The sequence below is a fragment of the Phoxinus phoxinus genome, assembly GCF_949152265.1.
Source record: "Phoxinus phoxinus genome assembly, chromosome: 19".
NCBI lineage: Eukaryota > Metazoa > Chordata > Actinopteri > Cypriniformes > Leuciscidae > Phoxinus > Phoxinus phoxinus.
Genome location: NC_136894.1, coordinates 27186788 through 27205548, shown reverse-complemented (window position 1 = coordinate 27205548; position 18761 = coordinate 27186788). Strand labels below are relative to the sequence as shown.

At 40.1% G+C, this 18761-nt stretch overlaps 1 protein-coding gene across 5 annotated transcripts in view; it reads right to left on the bottom strand.

The window, feature by feature from the left end:
• Positions 1 to 6732, bottom strand: part of khdrbs3 (KH domain containing, RNA binding, signal transduction associated 3) — a 138382-nt gene extending 131650 nt beyond the window's left edge. For 2 of the 5 annotated variants that reach the window (XR_013795048.1, XM_079590722.1), the window contains exon 1: positions 2064 to 2581. Coding sequence is in view for 1 of the 5 variants with exons in the window: in XM_079590722.1 (XP_079446848.1) it covers positions 2064 to 2154 (91 nt within the window). In the remaining 4 variants the exon portion in view is untranslated. Of the gene's footprint in view, positions 1 to 2063; positions 2582 to 3832; positions 3899 to 3992; positions 4143 to 5668; positions 5764 to 6616 lie in introns of those variants that run through there. The other 3 variants (XM_079590723.1, XM_079590724.1, XR_013795049.1) reach the window with 3 other exon arrangements.
• Between the last annotated feature and the right edge of the window lie 12029 nt (positions 6733 to 18761).

Sequence of the window (18761 nt, the reverse complement as noted above, 5' to 3'; positions counted from 1 at the left end):
TCCCGGCACATATACTCCTCAACCCTGCTCTTAAAGAAATTGTTCACCCAAAATGTACCACCCAGTTACAATATATTTTCTTCTGAGCAACAAAGCGGATGAGTTATAGTGATCTATTTATTTATTGTTTTGTGTTTTTTGGCGCTTGACGTGTTCCCAATGTTAAGACAGCATACAAATAAAATAAAAACTTCTATATTTCTTGTAAAAAAAAATACCATGCAGGTTTGGAACAACATGGAGGTGAGTAAATAATGACTTCATTTTGGTTGTACTATCACTTTTACACTCTCTCAATGCCATACCCCATTTATATATGAACATGTTCCATGCACATTATGCTGATTCTGCAGCTTATTATCAAACCTCACATGCCTTAGTGTTAGAACTCCTAAACCTTCAGTCCCCCCCTTGGGCAAAGTGCAACCGAGAGTAACAGCCAGAGAACACATTCTACTGCATAAGTGCAGCTTTAATTGAAGAATGGCTGCATCATGCCTAAAGCTGCAAACGGACTCTCTTACGCACTGGTTCACCAGATTTAAAGCTCTGTGGTTTTAGTTGGAGACGCTACAGCCGATTCTGCCCGGTGAATCGAGTGGAATTTCATTGGATCGCACGACGAGGAACACATCTCAAGCAACAGCATCACATTTTTTCATGAGTAAATAACTTTGACATATTACTTGTGCAACACTGCAACAGAGAGCATTCGGATGAGAGAAGGAGATGGAGCGCGCATCGATGACAGCTATGTGCATTGCAAGGGAGCGCGCTATGGCATGCCAAACTTTTTTAACTGGTAGGATAAAGAAAGGTATAGGACTAAAACAATGACATTTTGCCTATATTGCCAGGCTTACTTTCATGCAACAGCCTCCATGCAACACCAACATTCTGAACATGTTCACGGTCATGCGAGTCTTTGTTTAAATTATAAATGTTCCCACCAACTGGCAAACCATCCCATGTTCTTTAAGCTGCTCATAAAGATAAGTAGAACGGACGGATGTTTAATGTCTTTGCATTTGAATGCAAAGGCCAAAACAAAACTCTAAAACCGATTGAACTCTCTGGTGCTTTAACACACTTTCCATTCAGTGCTAATTTGCCTCAGAGCCCCAAAAGTCTTGCATCCAATCCAGAGACGTGAATAACTGCACCTGCTACATTCGTTATCAATGATATTGGTTCTGTGCAGCGCTCTTAAAACGGATTAATTAATGAGTCTGCGCTCTCTCTCTAGAGTCTAGACTCAAATCTGCTCTGCTTCCTTCAGAGAAGCGCAAATGAGCTCATGCTCTTGAGGAATGAACATGCTTAATTCTTTACAGAGAACAGAAAAATACACATGAAAAAAATAAAATCAGTATGTTTATGCTGCCTCTTTAGGTTAGTGCATACTTGCTTACATTACCATTAGCATATCCAAAGAGACTAACCCAAATGTCACTAGATGTCTAGTTACATTTAATTTCAATTGTCATAATGGTTAGTCAGAATGATACTTTGCAGTTCAATTTTAATTTAAAAAAAAAGTAAAAGTAAAGGAAGATTAAATATATCACTAGGCTATAGTAACAATGTGAACACACACCAGTACCTAAAGGGTATTAGTTTCTATGAGATTAGTACTGCAAATATTTTGAGAAAAATTATATTTGTTACCACCAACAAATGAGCTAGTTGTCACTATTTGTGACTAAAACAAAGGAACAAGTACTAGTATGCAATGGAAAAGTATTGGTTCAACCAACAACAAATTCAACAGATAGATAGCCACTACTGGAATATAGTGCCTAAGGAATTGATAGTAAAACTGAAAAAAGCCGCTATTACTCTAAGTTCGTGTTAAAACGGCTTGCCACAATGTACAAATGCAGATATAGTATGTTTGAATATGTTACAATAAGCGAATAGGACAACCAAATAAACGGTTTATCATAATCATCATCTCCTTAGTATTTCATCCAGTGATCGCGCAAAACGCACAGGACCTCGCGTAGAGGAATTTAAGAGGTGCGTGTGACACGAATAGTTTGACAGGAGACAGCGGGACTTACCTTGATCAAGAAGACGCAATGAGTGCTGGAAGGACGGGTCCAGAGAATCCTTCTCCGCCATCAGTTCTGGCAAGTACTTTTCGTTATCCATCTTGCCCAGTGAGTTTGGTCCGACAAAAAGCTTGTCAGTTGTAAGAGAATGTTAGATCCTGCTGTTGTCCTAAAGCAACCCAGGCAAAATGCGCACCAGTCGTACAAGGAGAAGAACCCAGTGATTCTATTAGCTGTCGGTAAGCATCTGCAACATAACCTGGAGTTGGCTTCTTTTTTTTTTCTTTAGTTGTGCTGAAGATAACTGTCCATGCGCTTCCCAGATGGTTCGTCTTTAGCCCATCTGCAGGGATATGCCGATGCCTCCGTCCAGTCAGACTGCCGCTCGCAACTGTAAACAACCGCTTTGAAGCTCCCCCTGTTGTATCCACGGGCAACGACTGCAAGTCCCAGATCTTCCGTTGATTGGATGTAGCTGGTGCCGCTCGTGAGATATCGGATACCCAGATGTCAATCATTCCCTGGGGGCGGGGCGGGTGAGGAATTGTCCGAGGTGCTGCAGTTTCTCGCGAAATGTGGTGAGATGGGAATCGAAAGGAATTTGACGCTTGTGATTTTGGATGGATCATAATCATCTTTAACATTGCGAGGACTTAACGGTTCCATTTACTCTTTGTTTTGAAATATTTGAAGAAAGAAATTTGTGTTGTTGTATTTAATCTCCCCAGCCAGTAAATAGCCTGCATTTAACAGAATTCTTCCAAAAGGTGTGCTTACATTAAGCTATAACCATTTTAGAGATGATAAACATAAACTAATGATTAGACTTCTTCAGTAGCCTATACAATTTCTCAAATGAATATTTGATTCATTATATTGAATAGTAGCTAGTGATTACTACAACAAAACCCTAATGTGTCCATACAATCTTTAACCACACATGATAATCAGTCAACACGACAAGATACAATAGCTTCACGGTCCTTAAGAGCAACATAAGTTCTCAGTTTGGAGATTATGAAACAAATCACTTTTAAAGGTTCAGTTACCCAGCAAGCAATAGCCGTCATTTCCCGTCTAGGTTAACTATAGACCCGATATAGTCCGGCTGTGAGTAACACACTTCTAGCCAAAAAAAAACTTGAATTTGGTTACATGTCGATTTTGCCAAAATAACTTGATTGATATTCCATCATGTAAGTAAAGTCAATAGTGATTACAAGGTGTTTGGTTTCATTTCTTCACTAATTTATTTATCTCATTACATTTTTCCTAGTTTTAGCCAAGACATTTTGGCTGTGTTTGGACGGCTATTAGACGTCTTTTAAACGCAAAATTGCTTGCTGGGTAGCGAGACAACTCTAAGTTATTTCAATAGACTAAAAAGCACTTTCTCATTGTCGTGTTCGGAATTCGGACAATAGATGTCCATGCTGTGTGGTTTTGATTCAGGAAATCGAATAGCACTCGGTTTGCTTCACTAAAATAACTGACCCACAAGAGTCGTTTTAGCACAGTGTTCTGAAGTAATTGAACGTCCTTAAATCATCCTATAATCTTTTACATGTAATCGGTTCTGAATAAAAATGTATATTAAAAAAAAAAAATAACTGAATATTCTGAATAAGTGGTGATCTTTGCTATGTGGTGGGAAGAGACCTTTATAAAAGACCTTGGGCTGATTTGGCAGATTTTAAAATGATGTGTATCATGAGTTTCTATTGTGTTTTACTTACCCTAAGCCCTTAAATTGTGAGACAGTTCAGAAAAGAGCTTACCAGAGCTGGTCAAGGCAGAATTTACTCTGGAACTACAAGTGCAAAACAGGATTTGCGTATCCGTCCCTGCAGATAAACAGACAAAAGGCAACATATATACACCATATATAATATAACAAAACGCATATATCAGAAAAACCCATACCCACAACATTCATACCCAAGTAAGGTCAAAGTGGTCTCATGGCTGCAGGCTTAGTCTACCAACTGCAGAGTTACTCTGCCTCCATGTCAATATGCAGCAGCATTAGATGCCAGTCAAAACTGATGTGTGACGCCATGAGGGACATGGCACATGCATGGTCAGTAGCTGCAAGAGACATGCCCAAATTAAGATTTTTCAAATGAACAGCTAAAATGTCAACAATAGGAATGTGAGTTTTACTGTAAAGCCCGATCTCTACAGATAGCCTGGGGAAGGCTAAACTTAACTCAAGAGTGAGTCATGTGTCTGTAAAATACCAGCTCAGATCTTACTGATGAGGTCATGCATGTGTAATACTAGAGATTGAACACAGGAAAGAGATGCTGCCAGTGTTCCACAGGGGAGCTGTCGGCCCGCTTATTGAGTTATTGTGTTTGGTAGCACCATGTGGTAGTTCACTATGTTTGCTCCTTTCATTGTCTCCCGGATCCAGTCATTGAAAAATTGATTATTTTTGGCAAAAGCGCTCTCAGATTACTTTCTCTAAAGAGACACAAACAAATGAAGGGCAAAAATCCATTCCCCGCACCTTTTTCCCTGTTTGGAGGAGAAGAGTGGGTGAAGAGGTTAAAGGTCCCTGTCGGAGCATTGCAAACACAGTCAATCAAAAATCCACACTAAATGAAGCAATCCAGAATAATTTTGTAGAAATGTATTATGGCGCATCTGGTGTGTGTGTGTGTGTGTGTGTGTCTGTGTCTGTGTCTGTGTCTGTGTGTGTGTGTGTGTGTGTGTGTGTGTGTGTGTGTGTGTGTGTGTGTGTGTGTGTGTGTGTGTGTGTGTGTGTGTGTGATTAATCAGATATCATCTTCCGTTAATGGCTCACACTCTCAGCAGGTTCTTTCACCTCACTGCTAATGACCGAAGAGAATTCAGGTCACAGTTTTGTTTAAGGCTATTTCCTGTAACCATCTGTGATGATTTATATACAGTATACGTTTGTCAACAGACAAGCCCCCAAACGAGAGGCTGAAGAGCCAAATGAGACAAAATCGTCCAGTAGTGAAGTGGGCTGTCTCATTATACCAGTCAGGGGTAGTTCTCAACTCTTCAGTTGTCAGAAATTGAAATATAAAAAGGTGGAGGCTTAGGTGGGCGTATTGGACTGTAGGCTGCGGAAACAAGTTGCATAACTCAGAATGTCAGAGTTCTGATGAGCCAAACCCACTCTTTCTCCGCAAACCCTGATCCATGGTTCTGAAACCGGAAGAAAAAAAACTTCTATGTATATCAGCACTTTTATGTTCATCCACATCAAACTTTGAGGTGACGCTCTGTATGTTTACTGTGTGGACGGGAAGCTTCAAGCAATCGATGAAATGTTTATTTCTAGGTACCAGTGGGTTGAGTATATGGAGAGGTTAGCTCTGAGAACAGCTAAAGTTAGAGATAGGAGACAGTTAGCTGCTATTGTATACACTATGCAAACTCAGGGATGCAAGAAGGTTAGGACTATCCACCCTTACCTTAAATAAGCCTTAGGCTGCAATCAAAGTTTTACAAAATCCCTTCGAACGCCATGACACTACAAACCATGCAGCTTTTAAATATGACAGCCAGGAGGTCGATCTGTGATATGTATGTACATCCCCTACTGGTCAAATAAACGAGTCAGAGTTTACAAGACTTACACTTTGGACTGCTTTCAAAGACAAAACTTATTCACTTGTGCTTGTGTTTCTGGTCTGCTCACATGCGTTGGAACGAAAGTACAGTCTGCCTGCACCTTTAAGAGAGAAAAAACAGGAACATTTAAGAATTTAAAGATTGCAACCCAGCATACATGATCATGGCAATCTTGAATTATGGTACCTGTTTACACATGTTTGCCTCTGAAAGAGAAAAAAAGGTTATTGCAAAGCTTACGAGTCAATGTTTTAATCTCTGCAAGAGACCATTAAAAACAAGCTCAAAAGCACTAATCTCCTTCTCTGAAACATGACTTATTTATAGATATGGTTGCCATCTGGTGCTGTTCTTCTCCAACGTTTCGGCACAAGATAAATCTGCTCCATTAATGGGCTCTTGTCTTAGCATCCTGCTCCTAATTGCAATATATCACACCATAAAATGATAAATAAACTTTGCTGAGTGGTTTTGTTGGTTATGATACGCTGGTTGTTTCTCGACGCGCAGCCAAACAATTGCGTCCCAGTGGTCGTTATTGTGACAGAGAGTGGTTTTAATCATAGCGAAGGGAGGTTACCTGCTTGACAGCGCTGCCGGGAGACTCTCCATTTAATATTTGTCTCATAAATACCACGTTAATTACACGGCCAAGGGGAAATGACTGACACCTTTGGGTGTTGTGATTCTTTTTGTCCTCACAAGAAGCTAAACATCTGCAGGCATTTGTTTTCACTATAAAACCATTAGAGTACCCTATGAATGTGTATGTGTTCTGAGGTAAAAAATCATCATTTTAAACCCAACTGTGTAGTAATTTAGCTCACATTGTAAGCCTATATTTTTAGTAATGATGTTAAGTTTACATTCACAGATTTAATGAATAAAAACAGTAATTATTGCCTACACATGCCTTAACGACTAAATGAATTCCTCTCATGACACCGTCTCACCTCAGGAATGAAGAGTGCATTTAGCGGTTCATTTGAAAGTTTCACGCCTGTCACTCTGAGAATCTTATAGCCTGCCTGCGTGACTTTCACTAGTAGCCTATCCTGCCGCTCTCGAGAAGAAATCACACAACGCTCGTTAAAATATTACACGCGCACGTCTTGTAGTGCGCATGAAAAAGGCGCGAGTTCTGATGAGAGAAGCGCGCGCCTGAATTCGAAGTGGCAACACTGGCTCCGTGTGGCCATGACAAGTAGTTCCGATTGTTTTGGATTGACTAGGTGAGTCAAGCTCAGTTAAAGCTCATATTAAACCTAACTGTAACCACATTGGGTAACTATGTGTTATCCAAGCTGCATTTAAGCCATAAAAGCCACAAACATTCTTTTGAGGTTTTTGAGGACGTGTCAGACATGACAGAAAAAATATTAACTAGAGTTGATTGTGTGAATGCTGACTTCTGACAGTTTGAATTCGGTATTCGTAGGCTACTGTTAATAAAGAATAACCTTCAAGAAAATGCTAATTTATAAGGCAATTCCGACTTGTGTAGGAGTTCACATATAGTTTTCTGTGGTCCGGTTTCCATAGGTATATAGCCTAGATATATATGCAATTATTTTCTGTGAGGAAAACAAGATATTTTGATTAGATTTGAACATTTTCGGAAAGAGAAACTATCCCAAAAGCGAACAGATTGAGATATGATTATTATCTATTGATGATTCTTTCCCAATAAGTGGTAACTTGTTTCGATGGTCCACTTTAGACATTCTACTAACTTTGCAAATACATGTTCATTAGAGTATTAAGAGACTGTCTGCTTAATATTTGCTAACACTTCATTTCGATGGTCCACTTTTGACATTCTACTAGGCTAAGTAACATGCAACTAGATGTCAACTTATTCCACTAACCCGGATCAACAGTATAACAGTCTACAGTCTGAGAGTTAGTTGACATGTAGTTGCAAAGTAATACTTAGGTATAGTTAGCTGAATATCTAAAGTGGACCATTGAAAATGTGTAACCCAGGGAGTAAATAATTATTATTTATCTTAATATAAAATGAATATAAACAATGATTAAAATGTCTTATTAATAATGGTTGCTACACCCTGTTGCCTGTTTAGTATTAGCACTGTTAGTTACCAGTGACCAAACTGACTCATTTCACAAACTCAAAGCATGAGTAACTTAAAAAGGACCTTTGTGACCCGCTCGTGACACAAACACACACACACACACACACACCATCCGTTAAATGGCCATTCAAACAGAGTGATCTTGCAAGCCCTGATCCTTCAAAGGAATTGATCTCCCTTCCTCTCTTTTCCCCTTTCACTCTCTTTCTCTCTCTCTCATTCTCTAAAGGAAATCGTAATGAGGAGCTGTCAGCTCAATCCAGGTAAACAAATCAATGGCACCTAGACTGGAAGCGCTCACAAGGTCAACTGTCTCTCTCACCCTTCCTCTGTGTTTATGATCTATTTCTTTCGCACGTTCTCTCTACCTTTCCATTTTCCCCATTTCATAGCCCTGACTGAGTTTGTGGTTGCACGGGGACTTATCCTGACCTCTCCTCTACTCTGAATCTCAGACAGGAAGAGCTGTCAGCTGTTTGTTAAATAATGTCTCCATTTGCCATTGCACATGATCATTTCATATGCATTTGAAATGATAATTTTGCGTTGAAGGCCAATAATATTACTCTTGAAACTCTACATATATAATTGAATATTATTTAGATGGACTGGACAAACTCTTTAGATGCCAGGGTGTCACAAGAAAAATTACAATCCCATAATGCTCTGCATGGGTTTTTATTTTTATTTATATAAATTTGTATTGACTTATAGTTCTGAATTATTCTTGAGCTCTGAGTTGGTTAAAAGGTAAGAGGGCTTGGCGATTTCAACCAAAAAGATGCACTTCTTTTTTTTTTTTTTTTTCTTTTTTTTTGGCACAAGATGACACAAATCAGATCAGGCTTTGGCTCTCTCACTATAAAAATGTAATACCGTAATACCAGCCTATTTTAAAACATGCTGTATAATTAAATGCAAAAAAAAAAAAAATTAGATTGAGATGAGCTGAGAAACATTCGACTCTTAATTAAATTACACAAACTGAGGTCTCTTCCTGGAGCATAAATGTCAAAAACTCAACCTTTCATAAGTCAACCTGACTAGAGCTGACTCAAAATGCAATTAACATATTTTTCTCATTGTAAGCATTGAATGGAAGCTAGAGGGGACACCTGCATGTCTTGGCCTGTCAGGATTTTAGCGCAATAGAATAAAGTCTGTGAAATCCACACGTCCATCAAACCCGGTAGGAGGGGGGCATCAGGAAAAGAAAGAGTGAGGGAAGAGTGTGAGAAGAGAAGTGGAGATGGAGAAAAAGTGGAAGGAGAGTGAGATTTCGAGAGCGAATGGTGGCTGTCAAAAATCCCTGTCAGGCAGCAGAAGGTGAGATGGCTCTTTCCCATAAATTCCTGTGATTATGGAGAGAAATCTGTGAGGAACATGCAGCCACTGGTAATGAATGAACGTGGCTGCTGTGATTGACGCGTGTAAAAATACCTCCCAGAATCAATGTTTTTCGGTTGTTGGTGTAAGCTCCCAGATTACTTGTAGACATGATGAATTTTTGGTGGCTTAAATTCATCAGTGTAAAAGTTTCTTTAATTTCGAGGCATTTCATCCATGATTTTAGGTTGTCAGCGGTGTGTCAACTGGTTAAAAACTCCAGCCAAATATGACTGAGCTAATATTAGTAATTACGGACCACTTGCGATGCAAGTAATTATCTCTTGTGTCGTCAGAAATGAGAATCTGTCTCAGCATTTGGACTCGAATCTACACTAATAGATGTCAGTTTCAGCAAAGAAACGAAACGAAACAGCAGAAAATGACTAAAATAATTCAACTTCAAAGCCTTTTTGGGAGGGCGCACAGTAATTGATTGGATCAGAGTGCTTATTACTCTGCTTATTAAAACAGCTACTAAGTTTGAAGCAATTAAACATACACTGAACATATATAGTCAAAGTTGCTTTTGCTTTCCGTACAAAAGCGCATGAAATTCTCCTTAAGAAAACATCAGTTCGTGGATTTTTTCTTTACATTCTACAATTTCTTAGGAAGCATATTGAATAACCGCATGAGGCGGCCAGGAGTGGGATGTATACAAACTTAAAATAGTCGTGATGGTCTGCTTGAGAGGGTTATTAGCAGACTTTAGAATTCAGGTTGGAGTGCTTCCTCCTCCAGATCTTCAGGAACCGCTCACTGTGTGGGAAGCAGGTAGGAGGGAGGACCTGCTCCTCTGCCTCAACTCCTTCCTCTTTCTCTCTCTCCCTGCTTCTTCTCTCCAAGGAGTCTTCCAGCTTGAGTATGGGGGCGTATTGATAGATGCAGAGAGTAAGAACAAATACTGCGTTTTTACTCTGGCTTCTGTTTTTGCCTCTCTCTGAGGGCAGTACCTCCTGAAATCAAGTAAATTAAGTATTTAAAAGTATACGTCATATTTGTAGACATTCTCTGGTCAAGCTCCTGCACTTAAACATTTTTAATTACAACTTAATTACACAGTGGCAATCTCACCACAGGGGGGACCTCTCTCTCTCTCTCTCTCTCTCTCTCCATTCAGAGCCACCTCTGCTTTGTCAATTTTTCTTATATTTTATGTCATATTTATCTTTTAAAGCCTGAAACATTGTGTACGCACGTTGTCGCGGGAGGTGTCACCCGATAACACAATCTTGTGTTCTTCTAAAGCGTCCTATCTGTAGAGACAGCACTTCAGCTCTTCAGAGAAGATAAAACAGGTTTACGTTAAACCCGCATCCTGAAAGACCTGATAAATGGAACATGCTTATCTGTATTCTGTGCGATGTTACATGTTTTTTTCTTAATCTCTCACATTCTCTCTCTTTACAGCCCCCCAATCTACACTGAGAGCGAGCGACACAACGTGACAAAACTAGATTGTTCCCATTACAATCAACAAAACTGTCTACACTGCAAGTGTACTTTAGCATCATTGATTATAATGGGAGCAACCTCTAAAATCACCCCCTTACACTATACTACTCAATTTTGGGTGTCAGTCATTTTGTAGGGGTGTCCGAAAATATAGAAGAGAATATAAAGCGCAGTCATTTAATCCCATAATGCACAGCAATAAGAAGTACACAATTATACCATAGTCGGGGTAGTTTCCATGCTGAATTCAAGATGAAAACGAGACTGTGAGGGATTTACAATGGCATGCACTCTATAAAGGAAAAAGGTGACATGCAATTTTCACTATTATTTGGAAAGTCGGCTGAACTGAGATACTTCAAGAGACAAGATCTTCTTTATCATCATTGCTCAAAGAATGATTACTTACAATTAATTACAGAAGAACTTGATTGACACGTCGATACAGAAAGCCGGGGTACCAGGTTTGTCAGGATGCCTTGAACACACAAGCATGATTTGGCATAAAATACAATCTGCAAAAAGGGAAGGAAGAGACCTGCATGTTTTATTCCTAGACCTGGCCAATACTTTTGGATCCGTCCTCCATTCGGTCATATGGGCAGCCTTCAACTTCTTTCATGTGCCTGAAACCATCACAAATCTGGTCAGAAACTACTTCAAAGATTTGCAATTCTGCATAACAACCGCAGAATACACAACACCATGGCAATCATTGGAAGTGGGTATCATGGCAGGGTGCACCATATCCCCTCTAGCCTTCACCATGACAATGGAAGTGATCATCAGGGCATCTAAATGGGTAGTCGGAGGGGAGCGTCGGCATGATGGACAGCGGTTACCTCCGATCCGCGCCTATATGGACGACATGACCACCTTCTTGACCTCAACCATCGCCTGTACTAAACGCCTGTTAGAGAAGCTTCACTCCAACATTACATGGGCAAGGATGAAGTTGAAACCCAGTAAATCCAGGAGCATATCCATCAAAGGAAAGCTTATTCAACATCAATGAAACACCCATTCCATTGGTATCAGAGCAGCCTGTCAAGAGCCTAGGACGGTGGTACAATGCAAGTCTCAAAGACGCAGAGCAGTGTGACCAACTGAGGGAAGAAACCATCAAAGACCTTGTCAGTATTGATAAGACTTCACTTCCGGGAAAGTTGAAACTGTGGTGTCTGCAGTTTGGGTTGCTCCCCCGCCTAATGTGGCCTCTAGTGGTGTACGAGTTTCCTATTTCCAAATTTGAAAAGCTGGAGAGGACAGTCAATGCATCCGTCAAGAAGTGGCTAGGACTCCCGCGCTACCTAAGTAACATCGGGTTGTACGGAAACAGTGCACTGGAACTGCCTATCTCTAGCTTAACCGAAGAATACAAGTGGACCAAAGTGAGGCTGAGCATGACCCTGGCAGAGTCTCAAGATGCAGCCATACAAACTGCCATACAGCCATACAAACCATACAAGCAGACTGGCAACTGGGAGGAAGTGGACCTCAGCTGAGGCTGTAGAGCAAGCACAATCTACTCTCAGACATGGAGACATAGTGGGACAGGTGCAGCAAGGAAGTGGTGGCCTTGGACTTGGGACTATTCGACCTACATGGCATAAGGCAACACCTGCAGAGAGGAGAAAGTTGGTAGTAGCTGAGGCCCGGCATCAACAGGAAGCAGAGAGATGCGCAAAGGCAGTGGCAAAAGCCAAGCAGGGCCAGTGGACTACCTGGGAAAACCTGGAGCACCATAAGCTCACTTGGAGAGATATGTGGGAGATGGAAAGAAGCCAAATAAGATTCCTTATCAGGGCCACCTGTGATGTACTTCCTACACCTAAGAATCTTAACCAGTGGTTTGGAGATGATCCAGCATGCCCTCTCTGCCAAACCCCAGCAACTCTCAGGCACATCCTCACCGGATGCAAAACCAGTCTGTCCCAAGGCCGTTACACCTGGAGGCATAACCAAGTCCTACGCCAACTGGCAGTCATTCTGGAAGGAAGGCGATCCTCCATCAATGCCCTCCCTCACCCAACATCTGGACACTCATCCAATATCCCCTTCGTGAGAGCAGGGCAGTGCCCAGCAAAACCAGCCGCAAGAGTGGAGAGCACCCTCTTGGACGCCGCACGGGACTGGAAAAAGCAAGTGGACCTAGATCAGCAACTCAAGTTTCCACCTGAGATTTTAAACACCAATCTCAGGCCGGATCTTGTTCTCGATCTCGGTCAACTTCACAGAAGTCCCTGTTCAGCGTGGAACTAACTGTACCATGGGAGGCTGCAGTGAGAGAAGCATATGAACGGAAAAAACTGAAGTACACTGATATAGCTTTTGAGGCAAAACAACAAGGTTGGCGTACACCGGTACTTCCGGTAGAGGATGGTTGTAGAGGATTTGTGGCCACATCCATAGTCAGGCACTTGAAGGGGGTGGGAGTTCGGGGATAGGCCTTCAGGAAAGCCATCAGATCACTGTCGGAGGCAGCAGAGCGAAGCAGCAGGTGAATCTGGATAAAGAGGAAGGACCCCAACTGGGCTGCAAAGAACAATAAGGAGGGGTAAAAGCAGAAGGGGGCTCACCTGGGACGCCAGGTGTTGCCGTTGAACCCTCTGGAGGTGTCGTGGGCCGATCAACGAAACACCGGTGAAGGAAGGTGCCCACCTGAAGACCCTGATGACGTTCTCTTACCCCTCTCCCCACTTAAATTAGGAAGTGCTGATTATGAGGGATAATAACATCAAGTCCTATGAGCTGAACTGTTGTACAACAGTATCCATTGAACACATGTACTTCTGTTCCTCACAACCTCATTTAACCGTGGTCAGTGTGAATATACCTTGAGATATTCAAGGTTGACATGCAACAAACACACTTTGTCACCCACAAAACAATGACCTAAAAAACTCTAACAACAGGTAGCATTATACAATGTTTTCCTCTGCTTTCTTTTTTCTACCTCTCTACTGTTTAGAATTAACTGCAATATATGTTACTAGAATGAATTAGACGATGCAGTATGCTTCAATACTTTATATATTTTATGTTTTTGGAGTAATTCCAAAGTACAAAAAATATGTATACACACCATTCACCAATACACAATACACTGTTAGTTACAGTAAATGGAATTACTCAAATAATCTTACTATTAAATCTTAAGATTAGTCAATATTATAGAGTATGTTAACTAGAATTGATATTAAACTAAATTTATATTTATTACTTAATTTACGTGGGAAGAGTTTGCTTTCTTTACTTTAAGCTGATTATTACTGTAACTTAACTTCAGTTTCCCTTTAAGTTTGCTTTGCAAAAATAAGGCAATCGGTTTCCAAACTTTTTTTTAAGTAAACTGAACTTGTTAGAATTTAAAGTGTATAGGAATCAGCTGTGGTTGGTCCAATTGTCCAATTGTTTTTATACCATTTAATTTTTAGATTCGAAATATATTTCATTACAATATTACTGCAGAAATGTGGCAAAATGCTGTCTTATTCAGTTTTGTACTTATTCAGTTATTGTTTTGAACTTAAGTTTAACAGTTTTGAAATCAGTTTGTAAGCATGTGCAAATTGGCCTGTAGTACACAGAGTTTTGGCGGTTGTTGTGTCGAAGTGAAAAAATAATTAATGTAATTTGAAAGATATAGAGTGAAAAAAGAATTAATGTAATTTGAAAGATATAGATTGAATGCATTTTGTGCCAAAGCAAAGATAAATGATCCACAGTTTAGCCCACACTTCTGTTGTGCTCACTGTGTGAAGAGTTTTGAAAAAGTGACCTAAGTATTGAGAAATGTGTCCTAGCGACTGTAAAAAAAACTGTAAATCAAGAGCAAAGGTAGTAGAATACAATTCTAGCTGCATGCACTAGCCAATTATCTGGCATTGAGATTAATAGGAATATTAACAGACGAATGGATGGGGCTGACGTTTTTAAGTTCAGTTCAACTTCAGACACCTTGACATTCTAGGAGTCTTGAGTTAGTAACTGACAGGAGGACAACAGTGCTGTCCATTTCACTCAGTGTCAATGTGTGAGTGTGTGTGTGTGTGTGTGTGTGTGTGTGTGTGTGTGTGTGAGTGTGAGTGTGAGTGTGAGTGTGAGTGTGAGTGTGTGTGTGTGTGTGTGTGTGTGTGTGTGTGTGTGTGTGTGTGTGTGTGTGTGTGTGTGTGTGTGTGTGTGTGTGTGTGCGCGCGCGCGCGCTCTCAGGTCAGATGAATGAAACAGCCACTACAGACCAAATATATATCGATCTGACCTTTTGACTTTTCTCTCTGTGTTGCTGAGTGAAACTCATCAGTAATGAGAAGCTGTGATTTCAACTGCTGAACAGACCAGTGAGAGTGAGACAGACACAGAGAGAGAAAGATAGAGGGGGATGTTAGAACACTGTAAATGAACAACCATTTTTCAACAAATAGTTGTAAAGAAACAGCAAGAATTAAACATGAAATTTTGAAGTAGAAAGACTAAAATGGCATTTTCTTGTTAAAGATGCTCCAATAATCTGGTTTAATTTCACAAACCTTTTATTTTTGACAGTGCTGATACACACTAATTGTAACTAGAAAAGGAGGTGAACTGAATTGGCCATAGCCCACAGAAAGTTGAAATGGAATCTGAATCAGAATTACAGTGCAATTGTAGTAAATCCATCCATCCTATAAAAAAAAATCAAACCTTCTAACAAGGCTTTGTTTGAAGCCAACAAAGTTTATCTTGACAAACATTGCATTTCTAGTTACAATTTAAAACAGTTATTTTCTTTTAAATTCTGCTCATTTTCATTCTACTTCCTCACAAAATGTCATTTTCAATTCTGCAACCTGTTTGAGACCTTCGTTCAAGTTTGGGAACTGAATAGGAATTTAGAAGGCATTCAAGTCAATTCTGAATATCACACAAGCCTAATAGCTTTATAGCTCTATAGATTACAGTCCAAAGTTTTCTGAAAAAGTCTTATCATAAAAGTTAGAATAAGCTAACGGTTCTGAATTTGTATGATATAGAGTAATGTGGCTGAAAGATCTAAGAGGAGTTAAAGTGAGAAAAAAAGCTTATAATTGTGCAGTAAAACTGAATAGCCCAATGAGTGTTTATTGTGTCAAGAGTCAAGACCCCAAACATGCAAACAGACAATGACACAGACACAATTCCCCCTGAGCTCTGAATGACACTTACAAAAGACTTACTCCAGGCAGACTCACACAGCGCATGGCAGTGCTACACTAACAAGAGAGAGAGAAACAAAGTTAAATGCAATAACAAATTTGAGAGGCACATTTATTATCTCACAGGGTCAGTTACACAGTGGCTGTTTGATCACAGTGGATAATGGATAGTGTCACACGTCGTAATTCCCATAATTCCTTCAAGCTAGACCTTTTTGATGTCCCCCAGGATATGACACATCGACGTCAAAGGCAGGTGGATTTATGCACACACTCATACACACACTTTCACACAATTTGGTCTCAGTTGGAGGTAACAAGCGTAATAGCACACTCACAAAACAAACTACACACTTTAATGTACAATAATAATGCTCCACAAAGACTGATGTATTCAGCGATATTGAAGTATTCCTGATTGAACATTTGAGAATAAATGAAGCAACACAAAGGAGCTACAATCAACAGAAAAAAAAGAGGGAAAATAATCTATAAACTGCATGCCGCATTTGAGACTGAAGCTAAAGAAAGAAATCCAGGAAGCAAGATATGGTAAATATGCCTCCAAATGTTCTTAAATACAGATAGTGTTTAATGGAAAATAATGTAAACTTGTCAAAGATGAACCAAACAAATGACATTTCAGGTGTCTTACAGTAACATCATTAAAACAATATTAGAAAATTATTTTCTGAGAATATCAGTCTGTTCCAAAACCCAGTAAGGTTGCAGAAGGGAATTTTCATTGCAATGCAATAGAAGAACATTTTGAGTTCCCCAAAGAACCCATCTGTGTGAACCGTTCTTGAAAGAACCATTTTTTGTCTGAGGGTGTGTTCAGACTTGGCATGTTTGGTTTGATTAAAATGAACCCTGGTGCGATTCCCATATTACTGCGGTTCATTTGAATAAGTGTGAACGCTGCCATCTGAACACCGGTGTGCATCAAACAACCGAGAGCGCAGAAAAGATCTTCCTGTTGCTGTTTTGACTCCTTTACACATTTTATAAACTCTTCACGAGTTCTAAACTGGTCAAAATACTATGTAGGCTACGCACACACAACAAGCGCATTTAGCCCAGCACTCAGCATTGTTTTGGATAGTTTTGTCGTCAAATTTACATAATAAAATCGACCAATCATATCCCTGTGCCTTTAGGTTTAGTATCTTTAGGTTCAGTGTTAAAATGCCAATTCACACTAGGGGCGTTTTCACACCTGAAAGTCCGCACCAAGGTCCGAACCAAAGTTCATGTTTCGATACATTTTATATATTCGGTAAGTTTTGGTTTGGTTTCACACTGCAATTATGCGAGCGCACTAAAGAACTTTACACGACATGCTTGCGTCCTGTCGTCATCATCTATGTGGGCTGCATCTCGACATTGATTGGTTTGTAAATGGAAGTGCATCTGACGTCAGCTTGTTGTCAAATCGACGGGTAATTTGGACAACAATGAATGAACAGACGCATATCGTTGAAACTATTTTGTATCATGGTTTTACTAACTGCGGTACCAACTATACGCAAGGCAAGTTCAAATTCACCAAATGAACATCCTCGTTGTGTGAATATTTGATCGTCGCCGGCAGGAAAGGAGAAGACTGCAAGCGTTTTTCCAGTTGACCGTTTTTCCAGTCAGACCATATTTCAAATAAAAATCTTGTCTCATCCTCTCCCCATGTGCTACCACGGCTCATTTTTCCTGCTATCTTTGTCTTCGGCTACACGGAAACCACCGGAACTTCCTGTAAATGGTCTGAAAGTCCGAAAATGCTTTCACACTATAACAAACCAAACCTTTGTTCAGTTTGATCCGGACCGAGACTACCTCTTTTCATCGGTCTGTTTGGTCCGGACACGAGGGAAATGTTCCACGGCTGATTAAGGTTCTTCATGGAACCAGTAAAGAACCTTTATTTTTTAAGAGTGAAGTGTTTTTTAGAAGAAATTAAACCAATCAAAGACTGAATAAATGAAATAAAAAGTAAAGTTTGTGAAATATGACAAACAAAACATTTTTATCTAAATAGGTCTTGATATGTTGTCCTTTAGCTGACAAACCAATTAACTTAAAAGTGTTGGTAAATCAAACAACTGGTAATATGACATTTAATGCAAATTGCAATTAGCTGTCTTTTAGCGTGATTATTTCATCAGTGTGCGGTGAAATTCCATCGGGAAAAGGTGATCACATAGTTTGGCTCCAGGCTGAAAATATCTCATTAAACGTGTGCATCTGAAATGGAATCTGTCAAATCAATGTCATGTTATGACAGCAATAGAAAAATCATTACTGGTGATGGTCTGAACGCGATAAAACCCGCACGTGCAACCACACGCTCTAGCTGAAAGACATTCAAATGCACACACGCGCTTATTCTTGGCTTGAAGTGTTTCTTCTTTGTACGGGAAGTTTGTGTCCAAAAAAAGTAGGCACAAGTGGGAGAGAATTTCTTGCAGATAGCAGTATCTCATTCTTGTAACGGTGAATAACCAGAGGATGTGATTAAAATCAGACCGCAGGGCTCCGACAACCTGTCCATACACAAGGTTAAAGGGATCTCTACAACTGTTCCTGTCACGCACACACTCACTGCGAGTGTAGGCTGAGAAGGAGTGCAGTAGATATTGATTGGTGATATGGATCACCTCTCTACTCCTGCGTGACTCCTGCTCTCTTTCTACCACTCAGTCTATCATAACTCAGCATGTCTCCATCAGAATGTTGCTTTCTGTTTGCCAATGACACCCTGAGCGTGCAGAGGTTATCTAAACAGAAGCCCACCTTTCGCTTGGGACCTCCCTGAATCAAGCACACAGCAAAATATAATTTTAGCAATCAATATCTTTGTCCTGTTTTCCAATACAAAGAAATCTAAACATCCTTAAAACAAGACAACTTTAGAAGCAAAGTTGTTTGGAACGTTATAGATTTTTTTGAGATTATATACGTACCGTCTTAACAGAGATCTCTGATTT